A 26,597-nucleotide genomic window follows, 5' to 3' on the forward strand; every position below is an offset into this window, starting at 1 on the left:
ACCCCATCCTCTCGGTTCTCCCTCCACTGGCACCATGCCACGCCCACTTGGCCACCTTGGTCCAGAAGAGTGACGCAGGGGCCCTGCTGCCAGACTGCCAGACCCACACCTCAAAGCTGACCCAGCTGCTACACGGGCCAGAGAGGCCAAGACACCTGTGGGTCTAAAGCAGCAGTGTTTGGTAGACATCAAGTGCAAGCACACATGTAATTCCGGTAGCCGCACATTTTTAAAAGTGAAAACAAACACGTAAGATGGAATTATAATAATTTTATTTAACCTATCATCCAAATATAAGCACTTAAACATGTAGATTATATAAAACAATTGCTAATGAGATATTTTACATTCTTCTGCAGGCCAGTGTGTTTTCTGCATTTACAGCACACCTCAGTTTGGTAGACAAGCCACCTTTCGAGCTCAATGGCCATGTGGCTAGTACCTATTCTTTTTGGGGCATTATAGGCCTAGAGGCCATCGGCTGCCTCCTGGATTGCTTTGGATTGACCCAGGCTTGTGGGGAGTGAGGGACAGACAGGCAGCCATTGGGAATCCTTGGCCCCCTTCCACAGGGGAAGGCAGAGGAGTAGACCTGGCCCTAGTTCCCAGCCAAATCCCTCTGGGGTCCCTTTCTGCACCCACTCAAGTCCACATGACTGCTTCACGGCAAGGGTCTCACAGCTGGCTGGGGCTCCTAGGCCTTTGCCCCTGCGGCTGCCTCTGCTGTCTCTGTCCCCGAGAACAGGACAGGACGAGTGTGGACTGAGCTGTTCCCAGCTCCCTTGTGGAGGGCCAGTTCTCTCCCAGTATCTCCCAGGAGGGGTGTGGCATTCATCCACCCTTCTATCTTGCCTGCACCGATTCCATACTCGCTGAACACCTGCTACTGGGCCCTGAGGACGTTAGGATGACCATATGCCTGTAGGAAGAGACCAGGCCAGTGTGGGAGACACACCTTAATCATGTGATCCCAGAGCAGTGTCCATTACTCACTAAGACCATCCTGTGAGAACCTCCCTTGTTCTCACCAAATTTCTGCAAGGGTAGGGTATGGGGCGCCATCTGCTGCCTGTCGGGCCCAAGCACAGATGCCTCCAGCAACGAGTCTCAAGGACCCCAGGAACAGGCGCAACCATGCAGTCCCTAGTCTCAGGAGTCCAGACCTCCTCCCCCAGACACCCATGCCCCCATCCATGGCCCTTCATGAGCCAGCACGGAGAAGGATCTTCTTTATCAGCCTTCGGATAAGGGACCAGAGGGCTCCCGAGAAGCTAAGGCATTGGTTTAGCCTATGGGGTTCCCACACTGGGTAGGGTGGGTGGACTGAGGATTTCCAGGCCCTGCTATCTCATAACTCCTAAAGCAAGGGAGGCAATCAATGGGTTGGAGAGGGAGGGCTCCACAGTCCCAGAGATGGCTTTGGTCCCTCTCACTGCACCCCTATGCGTCTGCCTCAGCCACCCACTCTTCATTCCCCTGATGAGAAGCACAGGCAGGACATGGGGTTTCATGATCACCATTTGGGGGTTGCCTGATAAAAGAAGAAATCCTGAAATATGGATTTTAGGGCAGCTTTCTGGGCTTCAGGCAGACTCACTGCCTAGAGTCAAAGAGAGCGAGGCAAGGATGGGGGCTCAGTCAAGCAGGTGACTTAGGGGCAAGCTTAGTGAACCAGGATTGGGCTTGACACCCTGTGCTCCAATCCAAGCCTGGAGTTCAGAAGCATCCACATCATCTATTCTTGGGGAAGCTGGGTCGGGAGGCAAAGGTCCTGGTACTGGCTTGTGAGGGAAATCCTCAGTGGGTTTGGAGGTAAGGTTGCCAGATATAGCAAATAACAGTACTGGAGCCACAGTGAAATTAGAATTTCAATAAATACTGAATAATTCTTTAGTACAACTATGTACCAAATATTACATCCTGGATTTTCCCTGGCAATCATAGCAGGAGCCTCATGTTCTCCACTATATCATGGCCCGGGCAGAGGGGCGGCACTGGCGAGTGATTTTCCATGGTGTATAAGACTGGAGCAGGTCCCAGACTGTCTCCACAACTCCAAAATGCTCACCCCTGAAGTTCAAGAGCAATGGAAAGGGGGCTGCAGCCAGTAGCCAGGACACACAGAACCCAAGATGGGCCTGCCCCCATTTCATCTCACATCCCAACCTAAGGCTAAATGGAACTCCATCCTGGAAGGAACCCTTCTCCCTAGAGCTGTTTGAGGCCCACTGGCCATTTATTACTGATGCAGGTGAGTGTCTAAAACGCTTCTGTTGGCTACAGTACTAATAGCCAAGAGGTGGAAGCAACCCACATGTCCATCAGTGGATGAATGGATAAGGAAATGGTGTCAGATCCATGCAATGGAGTGTTACCTGGTCTTGAATTGAAAGCAAATTCTGACATATGAACACTGAACACATGTTGCTAAGTAAGTGAAGTAAGCAATCACAAAAAAGACACATCCTACACCATCGGTCTTATATGAGGTATCTAAGTAGTTGGACTGGTAGAAAAAGGAAGTAGGGTGCCAGGGGCTAGGGGCAGAGGAAGTGGGAGCTGTTCAGCAGGTGCATGAGCTAGGATGGAAAGAGGAGTTAACTTGGATCAGAGGGCTTCAAGCTCTCAACAGAAAGGAGGAGGGGAAAGGGACGACAGCAGGGAAAGAATGTGTCTGTTTTGGAGAACAAGCAGCTCCCACCAAGGAGATTAGGGCCAGGTGTTCCACTGGATAACCAGCGGCATGAGCCAGTTGGAGCTGGACTGTTGCTGAGGCCTTCAAGAGAAGCCCCCTAAGTTGCCCTGAAGTTACCTTTAGCTCATTATAATTCTAAGATCTCCTGGGCAGGAGGCCGGGGGGGGGGGGGGGGGGGGGGGGGTTTCAGCCATTTTTTAACAACACCGTGTTTGCACAGCGCCTTGACATGCTGAACTGAGCATGCGCAATTGATCCGAAGTGCTTAAGTAACACTTAAGGAAGCGTACTGAATAAACTCCCCTGTATTAACCCTAAGAGGAGGCAGTGTTTCGAGAGCTATCTCCCTGTCTCCTTACTTACAAGTAATAAACACTCTTTGCTTCCAACACTTCCTTGGGTGGTGTTCAATTTGATGCACCCCAAGCAGCAAACCCCTTGAGTTCAGTTGCTGGTGTAGAGGCAGGATAGGGCATTCTGGGGATCTGGTGCTCAGCAGTGTGCATATGGTTAACAGCACTGTACTTTACACTTAGAAGTGATGTGGGAGTGCCTGGATGGCTCATTCAGTTGAGCAGCTGCCTTTGGCTGAGGTCATGATCCCAGGGTCCTGGGATCCAGCCCCACGTTGTTAGGCTCCCTGCTCCGGAGCCTGCTTCTCCTCCTCCGTCCCTTTCCTCACACTCCCTAATACATAGATACATACATACATAAAAGAAGTTGCTATGTGTATTTTATACTATGTGTTTTTTCACTCCAGTTTAAAAAAAAAAATACTATGGGTCAGGGGTGAAATCCCTGCTACATTCAATAAGGTACATTCAATAAGGTTGTTGCTTTACTGCAACAACAAACAAAATGTTAAGCAAAAAGAAACCATTCTAAAAAAAAAAAAAGTTGATATTGGGGCCTCTGCCTTCCCTGGGGCACCCGACTCCTGTAGGTCCCCCAACTCAAAGCTTAAACTCAAGGCTTCTTGCGGCAGAAATGGAATCTGGGGGATTTGGGGGTAATGGAGAATTAAGGGCTGGTATTTTGGTCCTTCTGGGCCTCAATTCCTTCATTTGTTAAATGAGAATGACAGTTCCTGCTGAGCCCCCATGCAGGGCAGCTGGGAGGTATTAAGGGGACACAGACAAGAGGTAGGCAAAATGAGGACTCCGCCAAGGTGGAAGAGGAGGGGAAGAGGAGGTTTGGGCAGAGAACAGCTCTGGGCTGGTGGACTAACCAGAGGTGAGGAGGCCAGAGGGATTTGTTTACTAACTCATTTCCTGGAAACTGAGCTGGCAGAGCCTGGTTGTTTACAAGTTCTCAAGGGCCTCCCTACCCCCATCCAGGACAACTGTGGTCTGGGATGAGGGCCTGTCTGCTCCCTGGGTAGGGGCTGAAATAGGGGCTGGTTGTACACCTCTGAGGGGTGTCAGGGAGCAGCTCATTGTGATACCTGTAACAGTCAGCTGCCTGGGCCTGAGAAACCCCCAGCCTACCAGCTGAGCTCTCTGGTGGCAGTCCTGTACACTTGAAACCTTGTAACCCGAGCTAGAATGTAGCTGAATAGAACATCCCTCCTATCCCCCACCTCCCATCCCTCTTTGCAAAGAAGGGGTGGAATGTTCCATTGCTAAGAACTGAATGTTGTGAGCAACATGAAACTCACAAGAGCAGTGGGGGTTTACAAGAGAAGCCAAGACAGAAAGTGACTCAGCAAAATAAACCTTCACCTGTTGAAGTTCCAAATTCCCATTTGGGGGCCTGCTTCTGGTCACAGGTGCTTAGTTTCATAGCCTGGCTTCCCACATGCTAGCCATAACATTCATGCCCATTAGTTTCCAGAAGGAAGCTTGGGAAGGAGGTCAGGTGGGCCTAATCGCTGCCTTATCCACTGTTAAGACTTGATAATGGGTTAATGTCAAAGGAAGAGCAATGTGCCCTGAAGAGGCACCAGAAATCAGAAGGGATGATCAAATCTCAGAGAAACCCCACCTCCACCCCCCAAAATAGGAGCACTTCCTTCTAGTCAAGAAAGGGTATGGGACTGGCACCAGTTTGCACCATTAATCCTGGTTCCTGCTTGTCCCTCATCTTTGGAGCTGCATCTGGGTGAGAGGACTCGAATTTGGGGGGTAGGGGAAAGCGAAAGCTCATCTTGTTGCAGGGTTCTTGTCTCACAGAGTTGAAGAATGAATCTCACGGACAAAAAGGTGAAGTGAGGTGAAAATTTATTAAGTGAAGGCAAGAACAGAAAGGAAAGGGAAAAAACCTCTGTAGAGTGAGAGGGGTCGGGAATGGTTGCCATTAAGGGCTTTTACCCGCTGCCTTATAGAAAACTGACCAGGGAACTCGGTAAATACGTCATCTGTAACATTTAGGACAAACAAGGTGGGTCTGTTATGGTCCCTTCTATCTGGGTAATATCTTGTCTGTAACACTTCTCCACATCTGGGATTTCTGTGAGCCTGGTTACTAGCCCTCCCACATGTCCCTTATTCAGTTTTACAAACCAACTTCTTGAGAAGAGCCTCTGAATTTTAATGACAGAGAGACTGTCATTTTAAAGACAATCCAGTGCTAAGTCATCTGTGCTAAAAAAAAAAAAAATCTTCTTTAAATTCAACTATAATTGTCTCCTTGAAGCTTGTTTCTATTCACAGGTCCTCCTGAGCCCTAGAGCCAGAGATCATGGACAGTCCAGTGTTCATTGGACAGCCCTTAGGCTATTTGATGAGTTAAGACCATCTGACTCTTCAAGTTGGGTACTTTCTTAGGGGATTAGAATGCAGATAGGTATGCCCCTCCCCTTACTCCTACAATTACACTTGCATCGTTTGATGGTGGAACCAGCAGATCCCCACACTTTTCAGGTAAAGCCAGTCCCACGTCACAGGCTTGCAGAGAGAGGGGTCAGATGGAACTGATGCTGTCTCAGTTCCCCACTCTCCCGGCAGTATCCTCAGAGAGCACCCACCTGTTATTGACCCCAGGGCTTGGCCAGGCGTTTTATAGGTTGACAATCCCCGCTGTTTCAACAGCTTCATGCTTGTCTTTTAGTTTTACCTCAAATCAGCATCTTCCCCACTGTCAGCACCACACATTCCGGTGTACATGCTCAACAGTCAATGTGGCATTTTAGGAAGGACAGGTCTATCCAGAGGGTCCCAACTTCAAATAGCATGTCCGGATCCTGATCTGATGGTCCCAAGAGCAGAATATCCTGGTGGATCACTAGCTCCTACTGTGGATTGCTAAACATGGTCATACCTCATACAATGCTGATTTCGGAACCAGTGTCAGAAATAATGTACATAGGGGTGCCTGGGTGTCTCAGTCATTAAGCATCTGCCTTCAGCTCAGGTCATGGTCCCAGGGTCCTGAGCTTCTCCCTCTCCTACTTCCCCTGCTTGTGTTCCCTCTCTTGCGCTCTCTCTCTGTTAAATAAATAATCTTTTTTAAAAAATGTACATATCATTACAGGTAAGAAACAGGATGGGAAAAACCTGGGGCTCTTCTCCTGCTTCCTCCTCAGGTCAGGCTTCATGCTCTTCAGTCTTTCCCTCCACTCTTGCCTTTTTCCTAGAACATTCTCCCCATAGTCCTCTAAAGGCACTGAGCTCTATCAGTCCCCAAATTACAACATGGCTTTTATTGTGATGACTTTGTCTTTTATGGGTTACCTAATTAGCACATCCTCTCTCACCTCTCCACCTAACCAATTTGTACTCCTTTTGGTGCATGCTTTCTAAAAGCCTCCTTGTTAATGTTTGGGTACCTTTTCCTTTTGCCTCCCATGGTTTCCTGGGCAGATCTTTACCCTTTTTTTTTTATTTAAGATTTTATTTATTTATTTGACAGAGATCACAAGTAGGCAGAGAGGCAGGCAGAGAGAGAGAGAGAGAGAGGAGGAAGCAGGCTCCCTGCAGAGCAGAGAGCCCGATGTGGGGCTCGATCCCAGGACCCTGGGATCATGACCTGAGCCCAAGGCAGAGGCTTTAACCCACGGAGCCACCCAGGCACCCCAGATCTTTACCCATTTTTAAGTATGTGATGCCAGTTGCCAGCAGGTGTTCAGGAAATGCCTACAGACTAAAGGAAAAGCAGACCGAAAGTGAGGCCACGCACCCAGAACTAAATCTAACGGCAGCACAATACTTGCCAAGTGCCTGGTGATAAATAATAGTTCCCCATATGTAAAGCTTTGTGTGTGAGAGAGGGGGAAAAAAAGCGAGAACCCTAGTGGGGTTCCTCCCTATTTTGCCCAGCCCAGCACTGACACATCGGGTGGTAGGCAAAGGCTTTTGTCCAATCATCTCATAGAACAGTCGGAGCACTGCTTCTCTGAGGAGGAAGGCAGAATGAAGCCCCAGAGAGTCCAAGAGGGACCCCACTGCTACTCAACTACCAGAGGACTGATGATTCTCAGCCTGGCCCTATATAGAAGCTGGGGTGGAGAAAAACTCAGGTTGTTCTCTAAATGGCTTCGAGCCCTTGCCATCAGCGGTCAGGCAGTCAGGAAAGAAGGCAGCATTTAAGTGTTTCCTTCAGGAGCTGTCAGAGCTGTGTTCCTGGGCAATGGAGCCCTTAGTTACACACGAGCTCCCACCTACTTAGCTTCTCCAGCGCTAGAACTCTTCAACTCCACTTCAGACCCAGTCCCACTAGCTGACGTTCTCTAAAGTGATGTCCCCGGGTACGGCGCGCTCCCCGTCGCCCCGCCCCCGTCACCCGAACGCCGCTCTCTCATAGGCTGGAGCTCTACCTTGCCGCCCCACCCCGCACCTTGCCCCGCCCCCGCGCCCAATTTGAAGCGTCGTCGCGGCCGCGTGGGCAAATGTTGCTTCGTGCTGACCGCTGAGGCTCCAAGCGTTTCCTACCTCAGCGCGAGGTTCTGGGGGTAAGTGGAGGGAGATGTGGAGCCCTCGCCGGAGTCAAGGGGCAGAGAAAAGAGACGCAAGGGTGGGCCTGTCACCTAGTGAGACCTCCAGGAAGAAGGGCAGCAGGGCGAGACCCGCACTGCTGATTTTTACTTCCCCTCAGGTGACCCGAGGCGTTTCCTTAGGTCACCCCCAATTCCTTGTCCTTGAATCAAAACCTTCACTGCCCTACTGGTTCCCCGCCTTATTTTGCTTCACGAACTTACTTGAGACTGATGCAGACTGAATCGTTTTTGCAGTAGACTATACCAACACGACTGAGGATGAAGTTCTGCCTCAAATTTTAAGAGGTTCAGGACGTTCTGACAAGTCAGGGAGCCCATGTTAAGACTTAGCCTGCCCCCAGTACTTCTGCCTATTTGGACACAAACCAGGGGCTATATTTTGTACATAAATGTACATCGTTTTATATATACACACATATATATATGACTACCATTTGTTGAGTGCTTAGTATATTTTTGCAGTGTTTTTTGTACATAAGTGCACATACGTACATTTATGTACATATTTTGTACATAAATGTACATTGTTTTATGTATATATACATATATATATGACTACCATTTGTTGAGTGGTTAGTACATTTTTGCAGTGTATTTTCTTATTTTATCCTTTCAACAATTCCTTGGAGGTAGGGATTCTAATCTCCACCTAGGTTTACAATGCTTAGGTCATTTGTTACCGCTGAAAAAAGGGCTAAAGGAGTTAAAAGCCAGATTCCACAAATAAAATTTAGGCCTTTATTTATTCCTCACAAATTCAGAGAGAACCAGTGTTTGACCACTTTTTCTGCTGCTATACGACCGAAGAAAGGGGCGCCTGGGTGGCTCAATGGGTTAAGCCTCTGCCTTCGGCTCAGATTATGATCTCAGGTCCTGGGATCAAGCCCCACAACGGGCTCTCTGCTCCTGTTCCGCCCCACTTTCCCACCTTCTTGTGATCTCTCTCTCAAATAAATAAATAAAATTTTTTAAAAAATTTTCTAAGAGGGACGCCTGCCTGGCTCAGTTGGTTGAGCGGCTGCCTTCAGCTCAGGTCATGATCCCAGCGTCCTGGGATCGAGTCCCGCATCCGGCTCCTTGCTCTGCAGGGAACCTGCTTCTCCCTCTGCCACTCTGTCTGCCTGTGCTCACTCTCTCTCTCTCTCTCTCTCTCTGACAAATAAATAAAATCTTTTTTTTTTAGAGAAAATCTTTTTTTTTTTTAAAGATTTTATTTATTTATTTGACAGAGATCACAAGTAGGCAGAGAGGCAGGCAGAGAGAGAGAGGAAGGGAAGCAGGCTCCCCGCTGAGCAGAGAGCCCGACGCGGGGCTCGATCCTAGGACCCCGGGATCATGACCTGAGCCGAAGGCAGCGGCCTTAACCCACTGAGCCACCCAGGCGCCCCTAAATAAAATCTTTTAAAAAAATTTTTTTCTAAGAGACTAAAGAAAGCAGATGGTAGCTATAATTTTGGGTATATAGTTGTTGAACCAGTGTGTTGTACACTTGAAACTAATGTAACATTGTGCATCAACTATACTTAATCAATTTGAAGAATAGGACCCACTCCCAAAGCTAAATGTGGTTCATCATGCTGTTATTTTATTTTTTTATTTTTTAAGGGATTTTATTATTTTTTTAAAGATTTTACTTGTCAGAGAGAGGGCAGAAGCAGGGGGAGGGGCGGGCAGAGGGAGAATCGTACTCCTTGCTCAGGGGGGGAGTCAATCCCAGGACCCAAGGATCTCGTGCTGAGCTGGAGGCAGACGCTTAACTGAGGGAGCCACCCAGGCATCCCAATATTTTATTTATTTTAGTCACATATTTTATTTATTGTGCAAGAGAGAGCGGGGGCATGGGACAGAGGCAGAGGGAGAAGGCAAGGGAGAGAGAAGCGAGCTCCGTGCTGAGGGCAGAGCCTGATCCATGCTCAGCATCCCATGACGGTGAGATCATGACCAGAGTCAAAACCAAGAGTCAGAGGCTTCACCAGCTGGGCTACCCAAGCGCCCCAGTCATGTAGTTATATTCATAAGTAAGGCACTAGTGTAGTTTAAATGGTCCTGTTACTCCATTGTGATGGCCAAACCCCTTCCTGTGCTAAACTGTCGTAACAAAATGATGCTGCTGCTAAAGTTAAATGTTTTCTGTTTTCCTGGAAATTATACTAATTTACTTAGTCTAGAGCATTTTTACAGCAAAACAGTTGGCTAGAGGCATTGCCTTCTGAGTCTAGTAATTTGTTTTTACAGAGGTGTCACAGATGTGTCTCAGAGGTGGCAGAACTTGATTTGGACCTTGAAGGTGAAGAATTTGGATGAGGCAATTGGGGCATTCCAGGTGAGAGAAAGGTGTGCAAGAGGGCTCTTGTTGTGGGCCAGGTGCAGGACATAAAGTGAATTAGGAGGTACAAACTTCCAGTTATAAAATAAATAAGTCACAGAGATGAAAAGTATAGCATAGGGAAGATAGTTAATAATACTGTAATAACATTGTATGGTGGCAGATAGTGACGACACTTACTGTGGTGAGCATTAAGTATAGAATTGTCCTATCAGTATGCTGTATACCTGAAACTAATATAATACATCATTATATTAGGTATGTCAACTATACTTCACTTTAAAAAATTCTTTAGGGGCGCCTGGGTGGCTCAGTGGGTTAAAGCCTCTGCCTTCGGCTCAGGTCGTGATCCCAGGGTCCTGGGATCGAGCCCCACATCGGGCTCTCTGCTTGGCGGGGAGCCTGCTTCCCTTCCTCTCTCTCTGCCTGCCTCTCTGCCTACTTGTGATCTCTGTCTGTCAAATAAATAAATAAAATCTTTAATAAATAAATAAATAATTCTTTAAATTTTATTTATTCATTTATTTATATTTATCTACTTTAGAGAAAGGACATGTGCGTGTGCAAGCAGGGGGAAGAGTGGAGGGAGGGAGAGAGAATCCTGAAGCACACACCCTGTGGATTGCCAGGCCCTGTGTTGGGCTCCAGTTCATGACCCTGAGATCATGACCTGAGCCAAAAACAAGAGTCGGTTTCTTCACCAACTGAGCCACCTAGGCACCCCAACTTTTTTTTTTTTTTTAAGTGATGACCCTAGAATAGACAAAAGTCATCTTGATTTCCTCCAGACTGCATTCAGCCTGGTATGGGCTTCCCAGTCCAGATACAGGTCTAGACAGACTTGAACCCAAACCCAAGTGGTAGGAGAACCATAAAAGTGGTGCTGTAACTTGGTAATATTTCTAATCTCTCTAGTTTGTGAAATTTTGCTAATCCTAGATCAAATGGGACTACAATTCCAATACTGAATTTCACCTTCAGTTGCTTTTTTTTCTTTTTTTTTAAGATTTTATTTATTTATTTGACAGAGATCACAAGTAGGCAGAGAGGGAGGCAGAGAGAGAGGAGGAAGCAGGCTTCCTGCCAAGTAGAGAGCCTGATTCGGGGCTGGATCCCAGGATGCTGGGATCATGACCTGAGCCGAAGGCATAGGCTTTAACCCACTGAGCCACCCAGGGGCCCCGCCCTTTTATTTTTTAAGATTTTATTTATTTGACAGAGAGACCACAAGCAGGGGGTGTAGCAGGCAGAAAGAGAGGGAGAAGCAAGCTCCCCTCTGAGCAGGGGGAGCAGGATGTGGAATTCGATTCAGAGACCCCAGAATCATGACCTGAGCTGTAGGCAGTTGCTTAACCAACTGAGCCACCCAGGTGCCCCACATTTAGTTACTTTTTGCTCAAGAAAGCAGTGAACAGGGGCACCAAAGCTGATAAGAGAGAGCTGGGATTTGAGCTCAGGTAAGGTCTGACTCCAGACACCCCATTCTTCATCTCTAGTTGCTTAAGTTAGAGAAAAAGAGACAACTACAGAAAAGAAGAAAAGGTATCCAAAGTTTCTGGCCCCTTAGGCCCTAACCGTTCAGGTGTATTCTCTTTTCATTTAAAGTCACTTTTATGGGATGCCTGGGTGGCTCAGTGGGTTAAATCCTCTGGCTCGGGTCATGATCCCAGGGTCCTGGGATGGAGCCCTGCGTCGGGCTCTCTTCTCAGCAGGAAGCCTGCTTCCCTTCCTCTCTCTCTGCCTACTTGTGATCTCTGTCTGTCAAATAAATAAATAAAATCTTAAAAAAAAAAAAGCAGTGAACAAAAATCTCCATTTTGACCCCTGTCCACCTGTACCTCTCCTCCAATTATTTCTTCTCCTTCTTTACTTTTAAACAGCCTTGAAACCTGTTAGGTAGAAAACCTTTTGACTGCAGTAATGTGTTACCTATTAACCCAAGCCCTTTCAATACAATCAAGGAAGAAAGGTCTTGAGTTAATTTTTGCAACATAAAGAACTTGTTTGTAGTGGCATATTGCCATCACTGAAGTTAGTGACTTTATTTTTTTATTTTTATTTTTTTAAAGATTTTATTTATTTATTTGTCAGAGAGAGGGAGAGAGAGCAAGCACAGGCAGACAGAATGGCAGGCAGAGGCAGAGGGAGAAGCAGGCTCCCTGATGAGCAAGGAGCCCGATGTGGGACTCAATCCCGGAACGCTGGGATCATGGCTTGAGCCGAAGGCAGCTGCTTAACCAACTGAGCCACCCAGGCGTCCCTGAAGTTAGTGACTTTAGTAAACATCTTAAATTACTTGTTATAACGTCCCAAATCAAAACCCACGTTCCAAAGCAAAGCTTACTTTATATACTACGTAATAGCCAGAAAATTATTGAGCCTTGATGTCGAATTTTATTTTTAAATTTTTATTTATTTATTTATTTATTTTAAATTTTTATTTATTTATTCGACAGAGAGGTCACAAGTAGGCAGAGAGGCAGAGAGAGAGAGAGAGAGGAGGAAGCAGGCTCCCCGCTGAGCAGAGAGCCGGATGTAGGGCTCGATCCCAGGACCCTGAGATCATGACCTGACCCGAAGGCAGAGGCTTAACCCACTGAGCCACCCAGGCGCCCCTTTATTCATTTATTTAAAGATTTTTATTTATTTGTGAGAAAGCACATGGTGGGCTGGGAGGCTGGGTGTGTGGGCAGAGGGAGAGTGAAAGGCAGAAGCTGACTCAATGCTGAGTGTGGAGTCTAACTCGGGGCTCCATCCCAGGATCCTGACATCATGACTTGAGCGGAAGTAAGATGTTTACCTGACTGGGCCACCGAGGCACCCCTAACTTTTATTTATTTTTTTAAGTTTATCTAAGTAACGTCTACCCAACATGAGGCTTGAACTCACGACCCCCAAGATCTAGAGTTGCATGCTCTTCTAAGCCACCCAGGCACCCCTTTAATGTCTAATTTTTAAATAAATCAAGGTTAAGAGGCTTTGTAAATAGAGGTCCTGACTTTTGTCAGTGAACTGCATCCCTAGCTGAACCCTGTATAAGGGATGCCACAGATACAATGCCTTTTTTTAGGACCTTCGTTTTGTTTTAGGACTTTATAGTTAACAAGTTTTTAAGCAGTGTCTTACCTTTCTGGTTTTTTTTTTTTTTAAGATTTTATTTATTTATTTGACAGACAGAGATCACAAGTAGGCAGAGAGGCAGGCAGAGAGAGAGAAGGAAGCAGGCTCCCTGCCAAGCAGAGAGCCCGATGCGGGGCTCAATCCCAGCACCCTGGGATCATGACCTGAGCTGAAGGCAGAGACTTTATTTAACCCACTGAGCCACCCAGGTGCCCCAATGTCTTACCTTTCAATAGGAGAGTGGCCACCACCCAAAGGGCTTCATTTACATTTATGTTGTTTTTTAGAAAGTTCCCTATTCCGAGCAAGGTGTCTTTCACATTCTGCAGAAGTCTCTGACCGTTGCATTACTTGTACCTTTGAAAAAGATAGAGCCTGGGTGGCTCATTTGGTTAAGCGACTGCCTTCCACCCTGGTCATGGTCCTGGAGTCCTGGGATTGAGTCCCACATCGGGCTCCCAGCTTGGCAGAAGTCTGCTTCTCCCTCTGACCTCTTCTGTCTCATGCTTTCTCTCCCTCTCAAATAAATAAAATCTTTTTTTTTTTTTAAAGATTTTATTCATTCACCTGACAGAGAGAGAGAGAGAGATCACAAGTAGGCAGAGAGGCAGGCAGAGAGAGGGAGAAGCAGGCTCACCGCTGAGCAGAGAGCCCGATGCGGGGCTCGATCCCAGGACCCTGAGATCATGACCTGAGCTGAAGGCAGAGGGTTAACCCACTGAGCCACCCAGGTGCCCCTCAAATAAATAAAATCTTAAAAAAAAAAAAAAAGATATAGCTAAATTCAAGAAAATGAGCTAAATAAACTGGACATTATTTCACATTATTTGTCCTTTCATTGCACTCTATCTTCCTGTTAGTTTCAACTCAACAAATAATTTGAGTCCAGAGGTAGATCTATTTGATGGACACAACTGTAATAGAATCGTGATTGCTTATGTTAAAAAAGCTAGCCCAAAGGTTGTTGTCCTTCTGTACACTGTTGTGGGAAAGGTTAAAGGTAGGAAGTGTTTAAGTCTTAAAAGTAACTCAATAATCCTTACCAAAATGATTAATGTTCTTCTTCACTGATGAACCAGTAATCGTTTAGTGTTATTAGTATTTACTATTGTTACATCTCTGTTCCTGCTAAATGAAAAATTCATGTACTCTGGTATCAGAAAAACCTGAGAAGCTTGTGAATGATTCAGATTCCTGCCCTCCACCCCCACTCCAGATCTACTAAATCACAACCTTTGGTTGGATTTTTTTCTTTTGTGCTTTTTAAAAAGATCTTCCCAAGGTGCCTGGCTGGCTCAGTCAGTAGAGTACGGGACTCTTAATCTCAGGAGTTGTGAGTTAGATCCCCACATTGGGCAAAGAGTTTACATTAAAAAATAAACAGATAAAATAAAATCTTCCCAGGAGATTCTTTTTTTTTTTTTTTTTTAAGATTTTATTTATTTACTTGACAGAAATCACAAGTAGGCAGAGAGAGGGAGAAGCAGGCTCCCTGCTGAGCAGAGAGCCCGATGTAGGGCTCGATCCTAGGACCCTGAGATCGTGACCTGAGCCGAAGGCAGAGGCTTAACCCTCTGAGCCACCCAGGCGCCCCTTCCCAGGAAATTCTGAAGCATACTAACGCTAGAGAACTTTGATGTAGATAAAACCACTGGTTGCTTTATTTTTTTATATTTCAGCAAAGTGAACATTGTGTCAGTTCAACTTCAGTTTGCCCTTAAGCTGTTTTCAGGCAAGTTAGGCCTTGGTACTTAAGCAAAGTTTCTTAAGAATCTTTGTACAAAGGGAAAGTTCTATTCATAATTTCAAAGTCCAAGAAATTTCCAGTGAGCAAAATGAAAATTAAAGTTGGATGATAAAAACAGAACTTGACACTAGAGTTTTTTAAAGACCATGTTAGCATTTTATTTTTCTATTCCTGACACTCAAATTCATAGGGGGTGAATGATAATTGAACAAAATCAAAATAACATACAAACACAATTCAATTCAAGAACATTTAACCATCAGTCGTAGCTGTTCTTTATAAAATACATAAAGGTAAACAGAAACATCTTTATATAAATTATGCTTAACAATCTGTATACACTGTGAAACATTGTTAAAATCCACACTGAGATGCTAGTGCAAGCAGTGGTATACAAAAGTGCAAACAAGGTTAATGATAAAAAGAACTTAGACTGACCTACCATTCAACATACTCTATATTCAGTCAAATACTGAAGTCCTCATTACAGAAAACACTTTGATCACTTTCAAAGTAATGTGACTACATTCACCCTGAGTGCTCTCACCTCAGTATGGCAACTGTATGATGATGAGTTCAGGTTAGGAGTGGCACCAGGGAACAAAGAAACCCATGTGAAGTTGGCCATTCTGATGTGAATCTCTATACTTGATAATGAAAACAATTCCAAAGACCACTTGTATGTCAAAAGCTGTAGAACTATCACCCCCTTTCCCCCAAAATATTTAAAATTGAAATTAATTCAAATTCTCCTTCCCTTAAAGAAGAATTCATCCACTTCAGTGAAGCTTTTCCAAAAATAACTTGGCGTGAAATCACTCAAAAGGCTTTTCCATTTCTGCCCTAAAATCTATTTGGGGCAAGGATGCTCCTTCAACAAAGTTTACTTTTTAATTTTTTAAAGATTTTATTTATTTGACAGAGACACAGCAAGAAAGGGAACACAGGCAGGGGGGAGTGGGAGAGGGAGAAGCAGGCTTCCCACTGAGCAGGGAGCCCAATACGGGTCTCTATCCCAGGACCCTGGGATCATGACCTGAGCAGAAGGCAGACACTTGACTGAGCCACCCAGGTGCTCCATAAGTTTTACTTTGGATAAATTTGCTTAGTGTGATTATTTTTTATTCTTTTAAAAACTGTAGTCAGGGACGCCTGGGTGGCTCAGTTGGTTAAGCAGCTGCCTTCAGCTCCGGTCATGATCCCGGTATCCTGGGATCGAGTCCCACATTGGGCTCCTTGCTTGGCAGGGAGCCTGCTTCTCCCTCTGCCTCTGCCTGCCACTCTGTCTGCCTGTGCTCACTCTCGCTCCTCTCTCTTTGACAAATAAATAAATAAAATCTTTAAAAAAAAAAAAAAACTTAAAAAAAATGTAGTCAAAGCCCTGAACATTCAATCAGTGGTATTAAATGCATTAATTACTTAATGTTCTAAATTATGAGAACAAAAATTTGTTGGTTCAGAGCTACATCTTCAATATGACTCTTCAGTGACTCTGTAGATTCCCTTCATACTTTAAAAAATATTTTTCTTATTTATTAGAATGAGAGAGAGAGCATGAGAGGAGATAGGTCAGCAGGAGAAGCAGACTCCCTCCTGAGCAGGGAGCCCAATGTGGGACTCCATCCTGGGATTCCAAGATCATAACCTGAGCCGAAGGCAGTCGCTTAACCCACTGAGCCACCGGGGTGCCCCCCTTCATACTTTTTATCCAGGTGTGGTATGGGAGTGTGAGGGAGGGATGGTTCTAGGGACCAAGAGTAGATACATGGTTTTAACAAAATCCCAATCACTTTGCACAGAGACACAGTCCCATAATCCAATACCTGTTCTTTCCTTCCTTTTTTGGGGGAGGGGGGGTTAAAAAAGCACTAATTTGCATTTCAAAAGACCAGCGATGGAAGCCATCAGAAGCATACCGTATAGCTTTGAGAATTTAGACCTTCATTGAAGATATACTGTTTTCTGAACGCTTAGATTTATAGCAAAAAATAGTAATGGTTCATAGAAAACCTTTAATGCACCATTAATTTTGCATTAAGGAATTTTTATTTGCTCAACTCTATTTTTTTCATGCTTTCTTGGAAATTTTTGGAACCTTCACCAACTTTTACATAGGTTTAAATTGATCCAAACAATATATTCTAAGTAAAAGGAACACAAGATATTTTGAGAGCATTCCCTTCATATTAGTTATTCTCATTGTAGTCTGGTGAAAATTTGGCAATAAATCCTTGCAAACTTGAATCACATAACTATCAAGACTGAAATGCCATACTGAGTCACAACCAATACAGTTTCACAACATGTAAACCCTTCTCCTGCAACTCTCAAATCATGTCAGCTAGAATTACATCACTGTTTTTAATGATGGAACTTGTGAAAATGAGGTGTTTTGAATGTGACTGATCAAATCATTTTGCAGAAGGCAAGAAGCAGTATTATCACAGCTATTACCTTTTGCAAGTTTATGTGCTGGAAAGTACTAGGAAGAAGTGTGAGCTGGTTCAAAACTCAGGAAAAGAAACAACATTGTAAACCACAGTAAATGTGTGTTACATATAAGCATACAAAACTAAAACTGACATCTATGCAGGCAGTATCTGGATTCATACATCTTTGGCATTCAAAGATACTGGGTCAACTAAGCCAATGGTGAAGATTTTTTTTTCATATATTTCAGAAAATGTCTTGCCCCAATTTTAAAAAATGCTATGCTCTCTCCATTCTAAAAATTCACTGAGCTAGGGGCGCCTGGGTGGCTCAGTGGGTTAAAGCCTCTGCCTTCGGCTTGGGTCATGGTCCCAGGGTCCTGGGATCGAGCCCCACGTGGGGCTCTCTGCTCAGCAGGGAGCCTGCTTCCTCCTCTCTCTCTCTGCCTGCCTCTCTGCCTACTTGTGATCTCTATCTGTCAAATAAATAAATAAAATCTTAAAAAAAAAAAAATTCACTGAGCTAAAGACAAACTGGAATCAGTTTAAAAAGTTACCCGAAAATACAATTAACAGCAATCCTTGAAAGAGGTATGGGGTTGAGGGTTTCATTAAAATGAGAAATGTAGGCTGAGATCTTGTTTTTTAGAGCTGTAGACTAAAGATTTTAATGTATCTTTTGAGCAGTGCCTGTTTTATATGGAATCCAATCTTGTATACATTTTCACAACTTATGGTAAAAGGTACAAAATTAATCTATGTCCCCAATGCTACAGTTTACCCCCAAAATACTGAACAGGCGCACATACTTGCACAAGCACGTAGAGAGTACATGTTTTCCCCATGTGCTTTCACTTTTTCTTGCACTTCTCTTAATATGCTTCTCTTGAAGGGGAGCAGTGACTCAATGGATGTGTTCAGAGGAGCTGGAAGAGCGAGATGGTAAGCCCAATGACTAGGGCCCATCTCCCCAGAGCTGGGATGAAAGCCACTTGCTGCTATGTGCAGCTTCATTTCTGAACATTCAGGCCATAAGAATTTCTCATCATTGGGAAAATAGCCACAGTTTAGTTGTGGTCCACAACTGACTTTAATTCTATGATCCCAGTGTCAGAACTAGAATGAGAATTCTGGAATGATATATTTTGTACCAGAAAGCATTTCTCCACTTCAGAGAAATTAGGAGGGTTTTTTTCCCTTTATACCAATTTATGACACAAGTAATTGATTTCACAAAATCACAATATAAGGAAATACTTGAAGAAAATGCAATGTCCTTCTAGGTGCTCAAGATAGATACCAACAAGAGACAGTTACTTTTAATAAGGCCTAGTTCTGTTTAGTCAGGATATTAGAAGTACTTGATTTATTTTTCATTCGTTTAAGTAATCTTTACATCCAGTGTGGGGCTTGAACTCACATCCCCAAGGTCAAGTCACATGCTCCATAAAATGAGCCAGTCAGGTGCCCCTCAAAGTGAGTACTTGAATTACACGTGGCAAAATAAACCAACAGGTTGATATGTCATCTCCTCCTTTTCCCATGATGCTAGTGATGATTCTAAGCAGAGAAGAAGCTCTTATTTTCATTTGAAAGAAACAGAAGAGCCATATTACTAAAACCAGAGGTCATGTTGAAATGACCTTGTTGATTTAGCTAACTGGTGATTCCTTCCAGTCATATCCCTTAATCCTTAATCTGTCTCAGATGTTCCATTATTAATGATAGAACTAGAGTAACTGATTTGGAAAAGAGCTAAAGAAAACACTAATTCTGATATTAAAATTATTCTTGATGGAATGGAGCAATCTATTCTCAATGGAACTAGTTAAATATACTATAAAATCCTGGTTTATAACCAAGAGAGAACTAACTCTCTTAAGTTTGAGTCTTTAAAAATACGTATTTGGCACTTACTTTCAGCTTATTTTAGTAATTATGGGAATCTCAGAAGCTCATGGAAAAAAGAATTACTCAATTTCTTAGAAAATTAAAGTGCTCTAAAAGCTACCTAAAACATTAATCTATCAGTGAGGCTTGCAGATGCTATCACACAGCAGGCATTACTTGTAAAAACAAAAAAGACTTTGTGCTATAAATATAAAGTAAGAGCTGACAGCAATTAAGAAAAAAGAAAATCGAACACAAGCATTCATTTATTTCTACTGAGAAATAAAATATGCCAAACAATGCAAAAGAGCTATAGGACAGGATCAGAATCCCCACGCAGTTCAGACGGCAGTTCCTTTCTCCTCACACAGGCCTCCACAATGAAACTACGCACAAGGTGCTGTGCTACCTGTGCTACCTGCATCATTATGTAAAAGGGAGTGGGGAGTACCTCTAAATGTGGGGACACTGGTGCCCGTCACTATTTTTGGTGAAAAGGCACAAATGACCAAACTGGGCACCGGTAAGTTGGAATACTTCAGAATCAGACAACTGGAATGGAGCTATAGCCCTGTCAAACCCCAAATTAACCCTGTGTTGTACCAGAAGATGTGCTTTTCTTCAAAAGACCGATCCCACAGAAACTAGGAGGTGGATCCCATTAGCATTAATCATGGTAGCATTACTGTGACAAATACACGCGATGCAGAGAGAAATGTGGTGTAAGGTGGAACCAAACACAGTGTATCTTCTGGTAAATGCAAAAGCTTCTAGAGATTTACACATTATCCTAAAAATTCTGAAGTGGTCTCCTTGCCCCACAACCCCCTCATACGTATGTTATTAAATACTCAAAATGTCAGAACATACTAGCTAGATAAGACACATTAAAATGAAACACCTGCCCAACAAAGATGCCAAACATCAGGATGTGTTTTATTGCATGACGTTTGCATAAGAAAAAATATTATTGAAAACTGTAAGGCATCATGCAGTCATCAATAACCTAATTATTAACTGTACACTTAAGATAGGTGGACATATAATCTAAAATTTAAAAATTAGTTCCAAAATAGTACATAAAAATTTAACATGATGAGCTTTTAAACATGGTTTGTATTCGTAGCTTCACGTTGTTAAAAAGTGCTTCAAATGTACTGCTGGAAAGTTGTTCTTTATAAATGGCACTGGGGATAATGTCAGATTATAAACTGTATAAACTATTTTTATGGAATTAGAAAGCTAACATTGTGATACTCAAACTTGAATCAGTTTTCAATTTGCACTCAAATTAAGTTGATATAATATTAATAATCTAAAAAAATCTGTTTTCTAACCAACAAAAGTCTATTGAATTCAAGTTATGCATGTTGAATGGATCAAATCTCTGAGTAGGCCTGAATGGTGAGACCTGGAACCGATGCAAGTGGTTGTTAATCAATGTACTGTGCCATCCAACGGAAACCTTCTCCGTAACCTTGTCTTTTGAGCACGCTGCACATGAAAACTTCTAAGGGTCGGGCATTCAGTTCTTTTAGAGATACACTGCCCTAGAAGGGAAGACAGACATTATATTATGATGGATGACCTCTTTATGAAATAAAAGCTCCACTTTACAGCTGAATTGCAGCTTCTACATCTCAGAACAAAGGGTGACTGTGCTTAAGCCTCGGGTGTTGGGCAGACAAGTGCCTTAGACACAAGAAACCTCCTCCTCTCACTCAGTGGGAAAGAGGGGAGTTTGTGAGGCACATAAAAATGAAAACAGTCTTTGACTTGGAAAAATTTAAGTTACCCAAGCCGGCTTCACTAATATTAAAGACAAACCTTTCTGAGTAGGTTTATGACTAAACAAGGCATTTACTAAAAATGGGGAGTTGACTTACTGAAAAGAAGACACCGAAAACAGACTAAAGTCTACCCTAACACCAGAGTCTCCTTCAAAACAGTGCAATATTTCTCTACTCTGAAAGAAATACATATAAACCAAGGACATTTTGTTTGTATATTCTGAGATTTTTCTATACCAAGGTCTCTCCCTCATACAAATTGACTGTAAAAATTGACTACAAAAATAACGCATTTTGAAGCTTATTATAAAGTATTATGTTCAGGGGCGCCTAGGTGGCTCAGTTGGTTAAGGGTCTGCCTTCTGCTCAGGTCATGATCTCAGGTTCTGGGATTCAGCCCAGCACGGGGCTCCCTGTTCAGCAGGGAGTCTGCTTCTCCCTCTCCCTCCCCCACCCCCTCATGCTCACTCTCCTTCTCTCCTATAAATAAAATCTTTAAAAAAAAAAAAAAAGTATTATGTTCAAAAAATCCCCCAACACTCCTATGTTCAAATTTACATTTTATTTTTATCTCTGATGAACTCAGGGTCAATACACTATTGGAATGCTTAAACATTTAAGTATATTATTTGGGGGCTAATTCTGAAAATCTATGACAAATAAAACTTTGAAAGTTTTCATTTGGTTTCCCACAAGCATGATTTTTGACATTCTTGTTATCCCCAAGAAAAGGTTTCATTCAGTGGTAGAAAGAAAACACATAAAGACATTTAAAGACCCAAATGTACAAATGAGTTTTTATGAAAAAAATAATAATAATGGGCATATGTAGTTGGACAACAGTAATTTAAAAAGACATTTTGTTGTATACTTGAAACTAACATTATATATCAGTTATACCTCAAAAAAAAAAAAAAGGCAGACTGCCAGTTGGACTAATCACCATGATTACTGTTAGTGCTAATATTGGAATTAAACTATTTCAGAAGATAAAAATAAGTAAGACATTGAACTGAAAGACCTTTACACCGTCAAATGAAATATTCACACTAGTCAAAAAAAAACCTGTTTTATTTACCTTTCCTGTTGTCTGACCATATAAACCAAACATCTCTCGTAACCTCTCTTCACTGATGGCTTCAGGTCTGTCAATCTTATTCCCAAGAATCAGTATAGGCACATTAGCAATGGTTTCATCTGTCATTAGTGACTGAAACAAAACAAAATGAAAGATAAGATGTTGATATGAAATTATCTGAAGAGCGCCTTATGACAAGATACCAATGAGTATCAAGGACTCATTCTCTACCATAGCATGTCAGTTCTGCCAAATTTCATTGACAAACTTTTTGTACATTTGAAAGTAAGATCTGGGGTGCTTGGCTGTCTCAGTCAGTAGAACCTGCAATTCCTAATCTGAGCCTTGTGAGTTTTAGCTCCAAGCTGGGTGGAAAGAGGAGTTAAAAACAAAAAACAAAAAAAACTTAAACACACAAAAAAGTGAGCTCAAAGAAACTGTAAGCTCCTTGTGTAAATGCTCAACTCTGCTGCTTGCTCTGTGAATCACTAAGGGACTCTAAAACAAACACCTTGAAGCTGAGCAGACCTGGTTTCAATTCTAGTTCTACTGCTTATGAACTGTGAGATCTTGGACAAATAAGCCTCAATGAAGCTCAAAGCGAATTTGGAATAGTAGCACCTACCTTATGGAGTTGATCTGGGAATTAAATGATATAATATACACGTGCCTGGCACAAAGTAGGTCAGGAAATCCCTGACCCTGTTCCATGACCACAGAACCTACCTGGACTTTGCCACATGAACAATTATTTGCCTGCTCTGGGCAGAGGCACAGTCAGGTCAAATCACTGCTTCCTCTGTGGTCCCAGATCAAGCCCTGGCCTTCCTGGCTGATCCTGAGCCACTTTATGAAGCATCTGACCTGGGAGAGGGGGAAAAGTAGTGCCTACACATGCCTCCACTCACTCGTAGAAGTGGTGACTAAGATAGCATGTTATACCATTTCCAGGTTCCGGCCAACTCCTGAAGAAAATGGCATCTAGGATGACCAGGGACTCAAGACCAAGGCACTCCAGGTATGCCACAGACATGAAATATACTACAAAGGTACGCGGCACAGAGTGAGCTTAGGTCTTCAGGAAGAAAGTCTGTGCTATTATCTCCTCAATAGCTACAATTACTCCAAGCTACTGTTTCTGTGTTCTAAGCAGAGTTAACCACTGAGCTCCATAAATTGCCAGGAGTTGTATCAGAGACTACAGAAAATCTGCACTCCGATACTTAGATCTCCAACCTATTTCTTCAAGCTTACCAGAGTGATTCAGCTACGTTTAGTTTTAGTTAACTTACATCAAGTTCTTCTTTTGATTCTAACAGCCTTTCATGGTCTGCACAATCCACCAGAAATACAATGCCATTGATAGCAGGAAGGTAGTTTTTCCACACTCTTCGAGCTAACAAAAACAATCAGGAGTTAGATTTTATTTGCCGGTCAAACCTAGCAGATGGTTTGATGGAAGAGTCCAACAAGAAACCAAGTTTAATTATCCCTTAGCTGCTACCACTTCACTATATATTCAAATTCATCTTTAACCCAGGGTTGCCAAATTTTTCCAGAGGACCAAGGAAGGCTTTCCTTGATGTGAGCAAGTCAAATATTTTACTCTGCTCCAGTTCTCCCAAGTTAGAAGTGGAATTATTATTTGCTACTAATGGACAATGATGCACATTAAGTTCACTGGATGACTGCCACTATTTTAATGCAATATTCATTTTCTGACATTTCAAGTTTAGCAGTTATTTTGCTACTGATAAATTTGGAGTCAGTGAAAGGAGGAAATTAGTGGGTACAGATTTGTTAAGTTAAAATAATAAACTGTTACAACAGAAATTAACTGAAGTCAACAAAACCTTTAGGGTAATTTTTCTTTCTTTTTTTTTTTTTTTTAAGATTTTATTTATTTATTTGAAACAGAGAGAGAGATCACAAGTATGCAGAGAGGCAGGCATAGAGAGAGAGAGGAGAAAGCAGGCTCCCCGCTGAGCAGAGAGCCCGATGCGGGCCTCGATCCCAGGACCCTGAGATCATGACCTGAGCCGAAGGCAGAGGCCCAATCCACTGAGCCACCCAGGCGCCCTAGGGTAATTTTTCTATGACATTATTTTTAGAGAAGTTTTAGGAGTGCCTTAGGGGTAAGCAACTTTTTACTGACTTCAGTTTTATATCTTAAAAGCAACACAGAAATTAAGTCTCAGACTCCATTAGGTTCCAATTCTCTCTAACCATTGTATTCTGGAGTATTTCATATATATTTCAAATAATTATAATGTCTCAAATGTGCATTCACTAGCCACAACCACCAAAATCTTTTCAACTATTTGTCACAGGAGCTTTAGAATGCCCACCAACTTTATAATATTCACTATTTATGAATTACCATGTGCTGGGTACTGTCATGTCTTTTGGGGGACATACGAAATACACTTGAGTTCCTGAAAGTTTAGTAGAGGAGGTAACACAGTCTTTTCCAAACTTGTAGACATTTACACAAATGCACTAAGCACCATGGAAATATAATTGAGAGCATTCCCAGGTGAGAATGGGAGGTAGCCACACGTACACTGGGCCCTGAAGGTGGGTTACTTGTGTGCAGATGGGGATGGCATGTGCAAAAGCACAGAGAGGAAGAATACCAAGAGGGTTTTGTTTGGTTGGAGAACAGAGAATAGAAAAGGGAACAGGGGAAAACAAAGACTCAAAAAATAAACTGGGATCAGATTATAGAGATCTCAAATGCCAGGTCAATGAGTTTGGCTTCCATTTTGTAGGTCAGCCATTGAAAATTTTTAATACAGAGCAGTAACATCATAACATGATTATGACAATCGGTGAAATGTGGATTAGAGCAGAGGACAGAGGCTAAATTTAGGTTACATGCTTTATACCAAAAGCAATTAAGACTTAAACTGACCAAGAGTATCATGAAAATCACTTTGGTTTAAAGCTTATCTCTTGGTGGGACGCCTGGGTGGCTCAGTGGGTTAAGCCTCTGCCTTCAGCTCAGGTCATGGTCTCAGGGTTCTGGGATCGAGCCCCACGTCAGGCTCTCTGCTCAGCGGGGAACCTGCTTCCTCCTCTCTCTCTGCCTGCCTCTCTGCCTACTTGTGATCTCTGTCTGTCAAATAAATAAATAAATAAAAATCTTAAAAAAAAAAAAGATTAAAAAAAAAAAGCTTATCTTGTGGTAACAATTCTTAAATTTTAAGTGTACTCTGCCTTCCTTGAACAGAACAACATTTCATGAACTGGAAACTAATGGCCACATTTTTATTAAACTAAAACAGAGCAACTATAAGAGTAACAGAATCTTACCTTGCACATGTCCACCCAAATCAAAAGTTGTAAAGGTCATGCCAGCAATGGTTAGTTCTTCTGAAGCTGAATAATATGACAAGAAAATCATATATTCTTACAACAAGAAAATCAGATATCCATTCATGGTATATATTGCTACTTAATGTTTGATTAACTGGAAATAAGTTCAAATCAAACATTTAGGCACTAATACAAGAATTTGTTAAAATTAGATATACTTCAATTTATACTGACAACATAACACAAGTCGTGATAATATTCTAGTATTCACTAACCTCCACAAATCCAACACTTTTTTTCCTTCTCTCTCCTGCTGAAAATATTAACTATTCAGATAATTATTTGCTGTGAATTCAAGTAACTGCTCCAACCTAATAATTTTTTCTATAATTCTTCTTAGATGATACCAGGGAAATTTTCTCTCATGGCTGTCATATTACCAAGTGATGACAGTCTTTAATGATAAACATGGTTGCAATAAAAATTTTTGCTATGTCTTCAAATTTTTTTCTGCTCCCTCCCTCCCTTCCTCTCCTAGGACTTCAAGTATAGGTTGGCTAGACTGCTTTGTTTTTGGTTTTAAGATTTTATTCATCTACTTGATGGACAGAGATCACAAGTAGGCAGATAGGCAGGCAGAGAGAAAGAGGGAAGCAGGCCCCTCGCTGACAAGAGAGCCTGAAGCGGGCTGATTCCAGGACCCTGGGATCATGACCTGAGCCAAAGGCAGAGGCTTTAACACACTGAGCCACCCAGATGCCCTAAACTGCTTCCTATTTTCCCGCAAGTCACTGAGTATCTTTTCATTTCACTTTTCTCTATGCTTCATTTTATACACTTTCTATTATGTTGACTTAAGTTCACTGGTCCTTGCTTCTGCAGTACTGGCATTATTTTGTTGTTAATCCTATGGAGTGAAAATTTCACTTCAGTTACTGTTATTTTTTCATTTGTAGACGTTTCCACTTGGTTCTGTCTTGTATCTTCCATTTCTTTCCTCATTCTTTTCATGTTTTCCTTCAGTCCATGAGCACATTCATCACAGCTCTTTTGGCATCCTCATCTACTAATTCCATGATCTTAGTCACTTCTGGGTCTATCACTACTGATTGATTTTTCTCCTGGTTTTGGGTCACACTTTACTGCTTCTTTGCATGTCTAGTCATTTTTTATTCGATGCTGGATTTCACTGTATTCCTTTGAAGTGAGGTGGACTTTGTGCTGGCAGACAGTTATACTGCTTGCAGATCAGTTTTTAAGTTTTGCTAGGT

The 26,597-nt window shown here is 42.8% G+C and overlaps 1 protein-coding gene and 1 long non-coding RNA gene across 3 annotated transcripts in view; one reads left to right on the forward strand and one right to left on the reverse strand.

Moving 5' to 3' along the window:
• The first annotated feature begins 7,425 nt into the window (after window positions 1-7,425).
• LOC125101052 (uncharacterized) lies at window positions 7,426-23,850 on the forward strand. Its single transcript, XR_007127746.1, has 3 exons — window positions 7,426-7,583; window positions 9,864-9,951; window positions 22,960-23,850. It is a non-coding gene; the product is annotated as an uncharacterized LOC125101052 (long non-coding RNA).
• Window positions 16,185-26,597, reverse strand: part of SAR1B (secretion associated Ras related GTPase 1B) — a 32,126-nt gene continuing 21,713 nt past the window's right edge. For both annotated transcript variants that reach the window (XM_047731676.1, XM_047731677.1), the window contains exons 4-7: window positions 25,324-25,389; window positions 23,301-23,404; window positions 22,009-22,140; window positions 16,185-20,690 (exon numbers count right to left, since the gene is read on the reverse strand). In XM_047731676.1, the coding sequence (XP_047587632.1) occupies window positions 20,574-20,690; window positions 22,009-22,140; window positions 23,301-23,404; window positions 25,324-25,389 (419 nt within the window). In that variant the 3' untranslated portion in view covers window positions 16,185-20,573. The remainder of the gene's footprint in view (window positions 20,691-22,008; window positions 22,141-23,300; window positions 23,405-25,323; window positions 25,390-26,597) is intronic.

Source organism: Lutra lutra, chromosome 5 (assembly GCF_902655055.1).
Source record: "Lutra lutra chromosome 5, mLutLut1.2, whole genome shotgun sequence".
Taxonomy (NCBI): domain Eukaryota; kingdom Metazoa; phylum Chordata; class Mammalia; order Carnivora; family Mustelidae; genus Lutra; species Lutra lutra.